The sequence below is a fragment of the Tasmannia lanceolata genome, unplaced genomic scaffold (assembly GCF_043159265.1).
Source record: "Tasmannia lanceolata isolate RefF3 unplaced genomic scaffold, GAP_Taslan_0.1 ptg000012l, whole genome shotgun sequence".
In the NCBI taxonomy this organism is placed as follows: Eukaryota; Viridiplantae; Streptophyta; class Magnoliopsida; order Canellales; family Winteraceae; genus Tasmannia; species Tasmannia lanceolata.
This window is the reverse complement of record NW_027518689.1, coordinates 33,168,068-33,180,396: the sequence shown is the minus strand read 5'-3', so window position 1 is coordinate 33,180,396 and position 12,329 is coordinate 33,168,068. Positions and strand designations below refer to the sequence as shown.

The following is a 12,329-nucleotide window of genomic DNA, read 5'->3' as shown; positions in this document are numbered from 1 at the left end:
CTTTTGATATTGACGCCCTTGAGGTTGGTTCTGTTTCTGAGTATATATATTCATTGAACACTTGAATTGATATATAGACACCCATTTTCTGTTTATACTCCATGGGCATTAGCATTGATATTTGCACCCCACTTGTTTGTTGAATGGTGGTATGATACATCCTTTGGACCAATATTTGCCTTTCAGATAAAAAGATTTGATCATTTAAATAGGCAATAGTGGTGCTCAATTGGTATCTTTTAGGAAGAAGAATCACAATCAAAGGATAAAAAGTCAAATTCATCACTCCTTTTGACATTGACACATAAAAATAATGCTTTAATTGATTTTAATAATTATGATAAAGTCCCTAAAGTACAAATCTACATACCAATATTTCTAACAATCTTAAGACAAATCTTCGGATCTGTATTTTTTGGGATTTCGATTTCTGAGATTGAACCACCACGTCTGCACAAACCGAAAGACCAGAAAAGTCTGATAGTTCTGATTTTGGAAGATGGCAAGAGAAGATGAAATTCTTCCTAACAATTTTAAACCTAGATTATATTCTCCATGAACAAGAACCATTGGAAAATGAACAAGAACCTGTAAGAACCCGTCTCACAGAGAAAAGAAACAGAGATATTTTAACTGGAAGCTAAAAGTCGTGTGGGACCATAGTTAGCAAAATACCATTTAAAACGATGTTTTAAAAAAAAGTCTTTTATTAGTGTGCCGTTTAATATTTCTATTTAAAACTTTTACAGTGAAAAACAACTCCGCATTTTTTGCATAAAATGTTTTTAAAGCGTTTTAGACTTTTTAAATGCGTTTTTGGCCAACTTTGGAAGCCTACCCTCACTATATTTTGTAAATGACAAAATTTTAAACACATTTTTTGTGTTTTCATTTTTTTTAACCAATGGCGTATTAAACTCGAATTTTTCCCGTCCATTTTATTTAGCGAATCGTGTTTATCTAACTATGTAAGGTGTTTTTTATAACAATTTGCGGAACTAACACGTTCTCCCTTTCAGCTCCTATTTTACAATTGGGGCCAACGGATATTCCATGGAACAATTTTTCATGTTTGCCAAACATGCCCTTAGTGTAGTTATCATACCATTGAATATATTAGAAGTGAAATTAAGGCAAATCAACCCAACTAATTAACACGAGACCCCGACATAGGCAATACAACATGACCTAAGTTATGAAAAAAAATATGACAAGAATCAACAAGGGGAACTTAAGCTCATAACCCAAAAAAACTTAAAGAAAAAACCTCAAGACTACATGATAATAATAACTCAAGTAAGAAAGTTTGGAAAATGTAAAACCAAACTACACCAAAGAAAGCCAAACAAATCAACTTGCAAGACTGCAAAGAGACACAACTAGAACTAAACATTGGCAAACATCATCCAAATCAGATACTAAGAGATACCAAAATACACTAATGCACCCCCAACTTAGAGGAAAAATTGGGAGTCATGTTGGAAAAAAAAGGTAAAGACGCGAAAGAACATATCATTTTAAACCAAGCAATTAATTAAATTTCAAGTTTCATAGATCACCATAATTAATCAAAACCTAATGAAGGAATAACTCATTAAACTGACATAAACTCGTAAAGACAAGAAAGAACATATCATTTTAAACCAAGCAAATAATTAAATTTCAAGTTTCATAGATCAACATAATTAATCAAAACCTTATGAAGGAATAACTCATTAAACTGACATAAACTCTAAACAATATATAAATGAAATGACAACCCTGTTTGCAAAATCAATGAGAAAACTACACTAGGCGGTCATGTTCGTTTGGGATTTTGAGAATTGATTTTAAATCCAAATTTGATTATCGGACTCAAAGTCAAGGTTTTAAATTTCGACAGAAATCCAAAATTTTGGGTTTCGGTCGAGAACAAAAGCGAAATTTGAAATACAAGAAACGGTAGTTTATTTCGGACGAAATTTTGAAATTGGGTTGAAATTTATCCCGAAATTTAAGGGATTTCACCCAAGAATAAGGATTTTTTATATTTATTTAATATTATATCGAAGTTTCAGCCAAAATTTCGATCGAAATAAAATAGGATAAAAAATAGCCGTTCAATTGGTTTCGTGGATTTCGCCCAAAATTTCTGAATTCCGGCCGAAAATTTCGGTTTGGGTGAGGACCGAAACGCTTTACAAAACCGAAATTTTAAACCTTTCTCAAAGTACATGCGTAAAGAAAATTTGAGTCAAAATGTATAATACAAAACATTTCAACTAACAGACACCTAAAAAATGTTAAGAAAATTTCATAAAAAAGACTATTTTCTAATGCAAAAGAAAAGAGGGAAGTGTATAGTTCAAAACAAATAAAATAACAGCACCTAAACAATGTTAAGAATTTTTTTAAAATACATCCCAATGGCAATAGAAAAAACTCTAAACCATAAAAATGAACGAGAACTTTTTAGTTTATAATTAGATTAAAAGAGGGGTATCGAAATCATTTCCCCGAAAGGGTAATAACAGCAGAGGTTTCACAAAAAAATGTAAATTCAGAATCATGTATACGGTTTATGAAAAGCAGGCAATCACATGTGAAGGGAAACTTATAGTGTATGCCTAAATAAAAAAAATCCTCAAACGGATACTTTGACATAAAATTATCAATTGAAGTTTCAATCTAAGATGTTTTATTCTTCTTTTATTAGAGAATGAGAATATCATATATAAATGATGATTCCTCCCAGAAAATATTCGGAGTGCAACTTGGGTCGGGTCAACCCGAACCCGACGGGTTCAACCCGATTTTTTGGGCGTGTTGGGTTGAACTTTTCCGGGTTGGGTTCGGGTCCGGGTTAGGAATTGTCAACCAGGCCGAAAATCGGATTGGGTGGGGTTGGGGTATCGGGCAACCCGACCCAACCCGTAACCCGACTAATATAGTAATATGTACTAAGATTTCACATTTTTTTATGAGTTTTGCCGTTTTGGGCTCTCGAATGTTGCTGAGTTGGAAACCACAATCTATAATTGATTCATTAATTCATTTTGCATCGCATATTCAGATTTGATAATTGTATTATGTAAAAAAAAGGAGACAAAATAAATATAGACTTTGAAAATGAATGATGTATGGTGCCAGTAGAGTGGAACAATGATATGTTGCTTTGCTTTTCTAGGTAACAAGCATCTGCTCACCGGGTCAAACTGACCCAACCAAACCCGACTTTAGAAATTGGGTTGGGTCGGGTCGGGTCGGGTTCGGGTTCGGGTTCGGGTTGGGGAAAAACAAATCCGGGTTGGGTCGGGTTAACCAAACCGGGTTAAGAGTCGGGTTGGGTTGGGTTAGGGTTGGAGGTTGAGGTTTCCAACCGACCCAACCCGACCCGGGTTGCACCCCTAGAAAACATAGTCATAAATTAAGGCCTGGTTTGTATTGTAGGAAAAATATTTCTTGAGGAAATCTTTTTTCCTAGGAAAGTTGTTTTATTTCCACAATGTAGAGGGAAGTTTTAAACTTTAGGCATATCATTATAAATTAAAGGTCCATAAAACTTGGACTGGGGTGGTTCAAAGTTCAAACTACTTTTTTCCTGTGTAATCAAACAATAGAAAATCATGAAATTTTGGAAAAGTTTTTCTTTTCCAAAAAGTTCCTGCGGTCCAAACAGGTAGAGATCACAAATTCAACCAAAAAGACATGTTATTTTTTAACTGTATTGGCCAGTAGGATTCATATATGGGCAGATATCATACTGATATGTTGGATTTTTTTAATAGGGATATCCATTATTAGTTAAAAAATGATTGTTTGTAAAAGGTTTGTGAAAGCTTGTGGGAAACTTAAAAATTTAGTCCAACATGAAAAAGTTAGAAGTGTTGAAAAAGATTTATAAAGACTCTCCACTCAAAACACGCACACATGGTGCATGGCAATAGACTGTAGTTCGCTAGAGACCTTGAGTGATCTGACGGTCATAAAATCACCCCAGTTTGATCTAGGTTACAGACTTGTGAAAAGGCACAGTTTAAATCCACACAACTAGTCACCAATAGGTCTATTTAAAGACCCAAAACCCAACTAGTGGAAATAAATACAAATAAAAATGGTTTTCAAGGGATTTCAACTAGGGGTGGCAAAATTGGCCGAACCGAACAGGAACCGAGCCGAAACTGAACCAAAAATTTGGTTTCGGTTTGGTTTAACCAAACTGATTCAAATTTCGGTTTGGATCGGTTTGGGGATCAAACCGAACCAAAACCAAATATTATGAGTAAGGGGTGGCAAAATTGTGGGAACCAAACTGAAACCAAACCAAAAATTCGGTTTCAAATATCGGTTCGGTTTGGGGGTCGAACCGAACCGAAATCGAACCATTGCCACCCCTATTCAAATCTTTCTTGTTTGGATGACATCCCTTGACGCCAAAATGGCTTAATCCAAGAAATATCTCTTTTGATTATCTTGTTCAAAGTAGCAATCCTCCATAAATATTTTGGACATTTTAATCTCTTAGCCTTTCAGTTTGACCAAAACTTAGGGTTACCCGACCCGCATCGACCCGACCCGAAAATAGCTTGGGTTGGGTTCATGTTTCTCGTGTTTCAGGCCGAGCCGGGTCTACGATCCAAAAGCCCGTATGAATCTCGGGTCGAGCCGGGTTTGAAGGGGCCCGACCCGAGTTACTTAAGTTATAGTATGTATTTTTTTTCTAAAACTTAGTTACTTTAAAAGTGAAAACTTAAAAGTAAAACTCACGCACGCACGCAATCACAGGGACTCTTTCCATCTTCAGGGACTCTTTCCATCTTCTGTTCGTTTCCCCCCTTTAGCTCTAGGGTTTCAAGTTTCAACTAAATAGTTAATGTACTAAATAGTTTATTGTTTATCTCATATGAGTATAATCATTTTCATTTGGTAATGCATCAATTTATTCTCTTTGGACTAGTTATTAGTTAATGCACTAAAGAGTGAAACATGCTTGAGTTTTTCTACTTCTATGAGTTGAGTTGCCTTGCCAAACAAGAGTTTTCCTAAAAAAATTGCGTCAACATAAAAAAACCCGACCTGTGAAAAAGACCAAATCGTGGGTCGTTTTCACTTTCATCTTTGTATTTAGTTGTCCTTGTAAAGGGATGAACATAGACGGATGGACATAGAGTCTATGTCCATTCCCTCTTATCTAATTGAGCTCATCCAGCAAGATTCGGTTGGAACTTGCTTTTATCGCCTGTAATCTTGTTTATTTTTAATATACCCTGGTCGGGGTCTGCCTAACCCCAGCTTGCCCATCAAAAAAAAAAAAAAGAGTTCCGTTTTGGAATTTTATTCTAAAAAAATAATGGTCCAGGTTGCGTGATGCCCAAGGTTGTGAAGATGACATATGTAGTACAATAATTGCCTTTGTATCCCTGTAATAATGATGTATGGTACCAGTAGAGTGGAACAATGATATGTTGCTTTGCTTTTCTAGGTAACAAGCATATGCTCAGCGGGTCAACCCGACCCGACCCAACCCGACTTCGGAAATCGGGTTGGGTCGGGTCGGGTCGGGTTCGGGTTGGGGAAACACAAATCCGGGTTGGGTCGGGTTAACCAAACCGGGTTAAGAGTCGGGTCGGGTTGGGTTAGGGTTGAAGGTTGAGGTTTCCGGGTTGGGTCGGGTTGGCTTCAAACCCGACCCGAGTTGCACCCCTAGAAAACATAGTCATAAATTAAGGCCTGGTTTGTATTGTAGGAAAAATATTTCTTGAGGAAATCTTTTTTCCTAGGAAAATTGTTTTATTTCCACAATGTAGGGGGAAGTTTTAAATTTTAGGCATATCATTATAAATTAAAGGTCCATAAAACTTGGACTGGGGTGGTTCAAAGTTCAAACTACTTTTTTCATGTGTAATCAAACAATGGAAAATCATGAAATTTTGGAAAAGTTTTTCTTTTCCAAAAAGTTCCTGCGGTCCAAACAGGTAGAGATCACAAATTCAACCAAAAAGACATGTTATTTTTTAACTGTATTGGCCAATAGGATTCATATTTGGGCAGATATCATACTGATATGTTGGATTTTTTTTAATAGGGATATCCATTATTAGTTAAAAATGATTGTTTGTAAAAGGTTTGTGAAAGCTTGTGGGAAACTTAAAAATTTAGTCCAACATGAAAAAGTTAGAAGTGTTGAAAAAGATTTATAAAGACTCTCCACTCAAAACACGCACACATGGTGCATGGCAATAGACTTTAGTGCGCTAGAGACCTTGTGTGATCTGACGGTCATAAAATCACCCGAGTTTGATCTAGGTTACAGACTTGTGAAAAGGCACAGTTTAAATCCACACAACTAGTCACCAATAGGTCTATTTAAAGACCCAAAACCCAACTAGTGGAAATAAATACAGATAAAAATGGTTTTCAAGGGATTTCAACTAGGGGTGGCAAAATTGGCCGAACCGAACCGGAACCGAGCCGAAACCGAATCGAAAATTAGGTTTCGGTTTGGTTTAACCAAACTGATTCAAATTTCAGTTCGGTTCGGTTTGGGGATCAAACGGAACCAAAACCGAATATTTTCAATTATTATGAGTAAGGGGTGGCAAAATTGGCGGAACCAAACCGAAAATTCGGTTTCGGTTTGGTTTCGGTTTGGTTTTACCATACCGATTCAAATTTCGGTTCGGTTCGGTTTGGGGGTCGAACCGAACAGAAACCGAACCATTGCCACCCCTAATTTCAACACATTCTATAGTCTCACCCTCTACTGTTTAGCTTTACCTATCTGGTAGCCTATTTTCTACATAAACTAGTGTCTTGACATATTTCCAAAATCCAAAGGTATTCCGGTTTGTTTTCTAAGCATAACACTAACCGACATAAGTCATAGTGAATGGACTTCATTGTATCTTAAGAGGCAAATTCACTATATCAATTCATCAATTTTTTCCCATAACTGAATATGGCCTACCATGAAACACTCTTACAGAAATATTTATATATTGTTCAATCTTCAAAAATCAATCACCTATTAGAACATATTTAAGTATAGCGTCCAAAGCTCATGATGAAACCGTAAGATCAATAAAGTACTAAGTACACCAATATTCATGCGGAGGGCCTTATCAAATGCAAATTTCAGTTTCAACTTCTCTTCATACATGGACACAATTAAGTCAGGAGATTTATTATCTCTGTACATTCCCTTGAACAGAAACATGAATATCAATCCAACATCCATTGCACAGATTATCTTCTCTGTTCTTTATGCGTCTCAGGGGATCGGTTTCGACATTACAGAGAACTCAAAACCATGACAAAAAAATACATCTTTTCTTCTTCAAATCTTACAATATAACACAATGATGGAGGAGTGAACGTTGTGGAGTGAGCCCACCAAGACTCTTTTTTGGAAAAAATGATAACCTTTGACAGCGGGTTAAATAGTAAAAGATAAGGTGAGTTAGTACAATCACATAGTGGTATTTGCTAGCTTCCATCACAAAAGGCATTTCACAGATGGTCTGTTGCATGTCAGACCAGCCACACAGGCTCTCTTTTCAGCAGCTTTTGTCTTCACTCTCACTTTTGAGCAGCTTTTGTCTTCATTCACGAGGTGGCTGGTCTGACATGCAAGAGACCATCTGTGAAATGCCTTTTGCGATGGACGCTAGCAAATCACTTAGTAGTGCCAATATCAGTAGCCTCGGTGAAAATCTGGAAAAAAAAAAAAAAAGTAATGAGGCCGAGTTTATTCGAGAAGCTTCCTCCAGGGTAGTCTAGGCTAGAAACTTCTAGTAGTAATAAGAGGTGTCCCCTTTTTTTTATTTTTATTTTTTTGGTAACAAAAAATGCAGCTGTATTTTAGACCACATCTATTATTATAATTAGAAGAATGCTTCAAAATCATTGTTAATATTAAGTGTGCCGTATGGATGTGGTTGGGACCGATTTGATGAGCAAATGAAAATCGCACAAAATGTAAAGATGTGATTGTATACATGGCAAAGTAGGGAGAGCTGTTAGGGACATGTCTATGTTTTTATTTTTTTGGATGGGTAAGCTGGGTTTAGGCAAGACCCCTACCAGATTTCATTTCATTTAGAGAAGTGGGAAAGATATACATGAAGCTTGAAGACAACCCCTTTGGATGGGGGAACAAAAGATCCACAAAACATAAAACAAGAAAACAAAATTTTCAAAAATGAAGACAAGAACAGAAAAACAAACAGTGCAAGAGAGCTAATGGCGATGCTAGAAAGAAGAGAAAAAGAAAAATTAATGCCTATTTTTTCACTTAAAAATATACATAAAATTTGTTTTATACCCATTTTAAGTTGAAACAGATCTTCTATGAAGTACAGGTGGGGCCCAGCTTATTCAAAGATCTGAATCATTCATTTGACATTTGGATAGCCCCAACGTAAATAACTGGACGCACTAGAGATCTTTGTCTACCACTCTTTTTGTACTTCAATTTCTGTCAGGTCATCTTTCTATCCTTCCAACTAACATTTCCTTGGATATTGTTAAATTGCCACAAACCAAGCAGTGGGATTTTGCCAAACTCTTGTAACAACAAACCAATTAGGTTTTGAATTCTCAAGAGGTCGGTCTGTCTGGATCTCAATACCAAATCACTATGAACATTTTGCAAAAGTTTGAAAAAGTTTGCAGAAAAGAACATATTTCCATAACAAGAAAGAGCACCATGCACCATATGCTTTATTTTCAGGGCAAAAGCTATCTTAACCCCCTTTTCCAAAACGACAGTTTTAAGCCTTTTGGAACCTGTGTGTTTTCCCCCTCTAAACAGAAATCGTTAACTTTTAAGCCTGTTGGACTTAACGGTGGCTCCTCCACCCCTTTGTATATCTCTTCTTCATCAAATCTTACATTATAACACAACAAGCATTTGGGTTCTCTTCTACAGTGTGGACATAGTAATGTGCATTTGGATTATGGGTGTTGTAGAACTTGATAAGCTCGGCTGATTCAACTTTCTTCACATTGGGTTCAGGCTTCTTCTTCTCAGGCTCTTTCGCGGGCCCGATGGTGAGGATCTCTGTATGAAAGGCTTTCCGCAATTTTTTCACCACATAGACGGGATCTGCGTCTCCGATCACTGTCAATTTTTTATCTTTCATATCCATGGTGATAGAATCAATCCCTACAAAATTAGAAAAAAAAAAAAAAGTCATTTACTTGAATTCTCAATATAGTTTTATGAGTAATGAATTCCTACTTCTTAAACAAAGATACCTGAGAAGCTAGAGACAGCCTTCATAGCCTTCTGTTTCTCTTTGTCGTCATATAAATCTACTTTCAAGACCACTTTCTGAAACAATCACAAAAACCCATAAGAATTAAGCATTTGAAGACAGTTAAATCAGAGGAAAAGAAAAACCCAACACTAAAGAAGCTTCTGAAAATCATTGAAGTGGGAAAAGTAAGAAACTTAAGACATAATTCAATCTCCAATCTTCTGAAATTAATAAAACAGAAAAAAAAAAAAAAAAAAAAACCCAAATCAATCAAGAATTTTTGTCATATATCTTAAGACTATTAAAAAAAAATTCAAAATAGAGAGAAACCCATGAACAACTGTACTTCTTAGAAAATTTGAATTGGGTTTAGCTAAAACAAACAAAAAAAGGAAAAATAAATCTAACCCTCATTTCTTCTGGTTCTCTGCTCCAAAATCAAATCAAGCAATAGCAACAAATCAACAAGCAAAATGTGGGAAAATATGAAGGATGAAAGTAAGTGCTTAATAAAATTTAGAAGCAGAAGAAGAAGAAATAATAGATTGGTGAGAGAGGGGGAAAATGAATTTAAATGAATGGAAAGTAGTTTGTGAGAAGGAACTGACGCATTGCAAGTCGTCATCTGCCAACATCACTCTGTTGACGCAAAATAATATTTAATAGTTACCCTCCTCTAATATTATCTTGATAATACTTGAAGGGAAATGATATTAAATCATTGACGGGGTGATATCATTTCCCTACTTGATTTCTCCCTACAATTTTTCAGTTTTGTTTTAACCCGGATCTGGCTATGTTTGGCTGCAGGTAGTTGCCTTCTAGATTAGTTGTAAAACTAGTCAACAGGGAGGAGACAAACATTTGATTTACCAAGACTTTACCAGATGGAAAGTAGTGTTTGGTTGCACACCTCGTATGGGGAGTGGGAAGAGAAAAATCATCACCAAGCCAAATTCCACCTTTTTTGACATAGATGCATGCTACGAGACATGCAATAATCACACGTGAAACTTGTTTGGTAGTCTCTAGGGATTTCAATGTTACATTAGCAACTAAACAAAAGATTCTGCTAACGTTGCACCTAAATTCAAAGCCAAACCCTAAACTATCCTGGCTTTTGTGCAACCAAACACACTCGAATGCAGGCCGACCTCCAGAGTTATATATATATGATAAGGGATATATATAAGCCAATGGCAGGCCTCATAGCCTCAAAAGCAGAAAGGGAAAACCCTAATAAATGCTAAAGATGACCGTAGTAAGATGAAGCTAAGAACACGGCAGATCTAGCAGCCCCTCGAATTTGTCAGTTTGGGTCCTCAGAAGTTAGAACTCCCGTTTGTTGTTACAAAAACCTCAATTGGAAATTGAACATTTTAATTTCTTAGCTGATCATTTTGGACATTACTTTAGTTATTTGTTATAGTAGATTGGACTTAGATACGGGTATGTCCACATCACTACCGCCCCATGCATTTCTTACTCACCCACTTGTCAAGACTCATCGGACCCTAAACCAATTTCAAACCTATGGCCCACTTGGCCCATAATTTATAACCTACTTGACCCTTGAACTTGACCTTGCCCAAAAGATGACTATAAAACGACTGACTTAAAAAAAAATTCAGAAAAACAAAGAAACACTCTCATCAATAAGTGTAGTCTACAAGGATACTCAAAATTGCACTACCATGTTTTGATAATTACACTAACTCACCTTGCCTTTTATTATTTAATCAGTTGTCAAAGGTTATCATAGTTTCAAAAAAGCTCTCACAAACAATTTCAGAACATGCCAATAGACCAGAGTGAACGTTGTGGAGCTTAGACCGGAAAGACGCTTTTTTGTAGAGTATGAAAACTCCAATATCAATAGCTCATTAAAAATCCCTCCCCCCCCCCGCAAAACAAAAAAAATGTAATGATTTCAACCCGACCTGACCCAAGGAACCCACTTGCCCAACCTAAGCACAACCCGTCCTGAGGAACCCATTTTTCCAACCCCAACCCGACCTGACCCGAGTTCAACCTGACCCAACCCAAATTTTTAAGCTTATAATTTTTTTTTTAAAAAATGATAAAAAATGTCGGATTTCACTCGTGTCGGGTTGCCCAAACCCTCAACCCGAATCCGAGCCAAACTCAACCCGAACTCGACCCTGCTCGAATATTTTTGGGTTGAACCTTACCCGAGTTGCACCCCTACCTGTTAAGTTGAAAATACTAAAGAACATCCTCCCCCCTCCCCCCCAAAAAAAGTCGCTAATTTTAAAAACTATGCATTGGTAGATATCAACCACTTAATATCAAAAACATTAGAAATTGATAAAATATTTTTTTTAAAACATCCCTAACTCAACTACTATAAATTGACGGTTTCTATTAATACAAAAATTACACTGTTACACTTGATTTAAAATATTAAATTCATTTTTATTTTAGTACCTTCTCTCTATGTGCAAAAGATAGAGGCTCTCCAGCAGGGGATAACGACATCTCCTCAATGTTTTGGACTTTTGGTGGAACCACGAAATAAGGGAGAATGTTGTGGTTGTGGTTTTGGCAAAAAATTAGAAATAATAAGAAAGAAAACATTTTAAGATTAAGGATGAAATTTCTCTTTTTTATTTTTTACTAACAACCAACTTTGGACATTGTGGTTTCCAGCTATAAAGACGATTGTTGTTTATTTTTTTGAGATTTTACGGAATGCATCATAGGCTGATCCAAACCCTCTATGTGATGGGCCACAACGTAAATAAGTTGTGCCTCAAAAATCATTTCTACAGGATGATCCCAACCCTCCAATCTATAGAGGAACTGCATATTACGGAAACCTCTATAGATCGAAGGGCTAGGATCATCCTATGGAAATGATTTTTGAGTCACAACCAATATATTTACGTTGAGGCCCATCACATGGACGGTTTGGATCATCATATGATGTGGTCCGTACATTACTTTTTTGAAAAATAAGGGACTATAAAGGCTTACACCATATAAAATCTCTTTTTATTTCTTTGGATTTCATGTGTGATACATTGATGTGATTGGGTCCGTTGATCCAGCCGATGGACACATGTCCGG

General features: G+C 36.3%; 1 protein-coding gene across 1 annotated transcript; it reads right to left on the bottom strand.

Annotated features, from left to right (window-relative positions):
• Window positions 1-8,669: 8,669 nt before the first annotated feature.
• LOC143887217 (heavy metal-associated isoprenylated plant protein 39-like) lies at window positions 8,670-9,771 on the bottom strand. The gene is made up of 3 exons (XM_077391327.1): window positions 9,648-9,771; window positions 9,238-9,313; window positions 8,670-9,145 (listed from the first exon to the last, which is right to left on the bottom strand). The coding sequence occupies exons 1-3, from the start codon at window positions 9,651-9,653 to the stop codon at window positions 8,868-8,870; spliced, it is 360 nt and encodes a 119-aa protein (XP_077247442.1). The 5' UTR covers window positions 9,654-9,771; the 3' UTR covers window positions 8,670-8,867.
• Window positions 9,772-12,329: the final 2,558 nt, after the last annotated feature.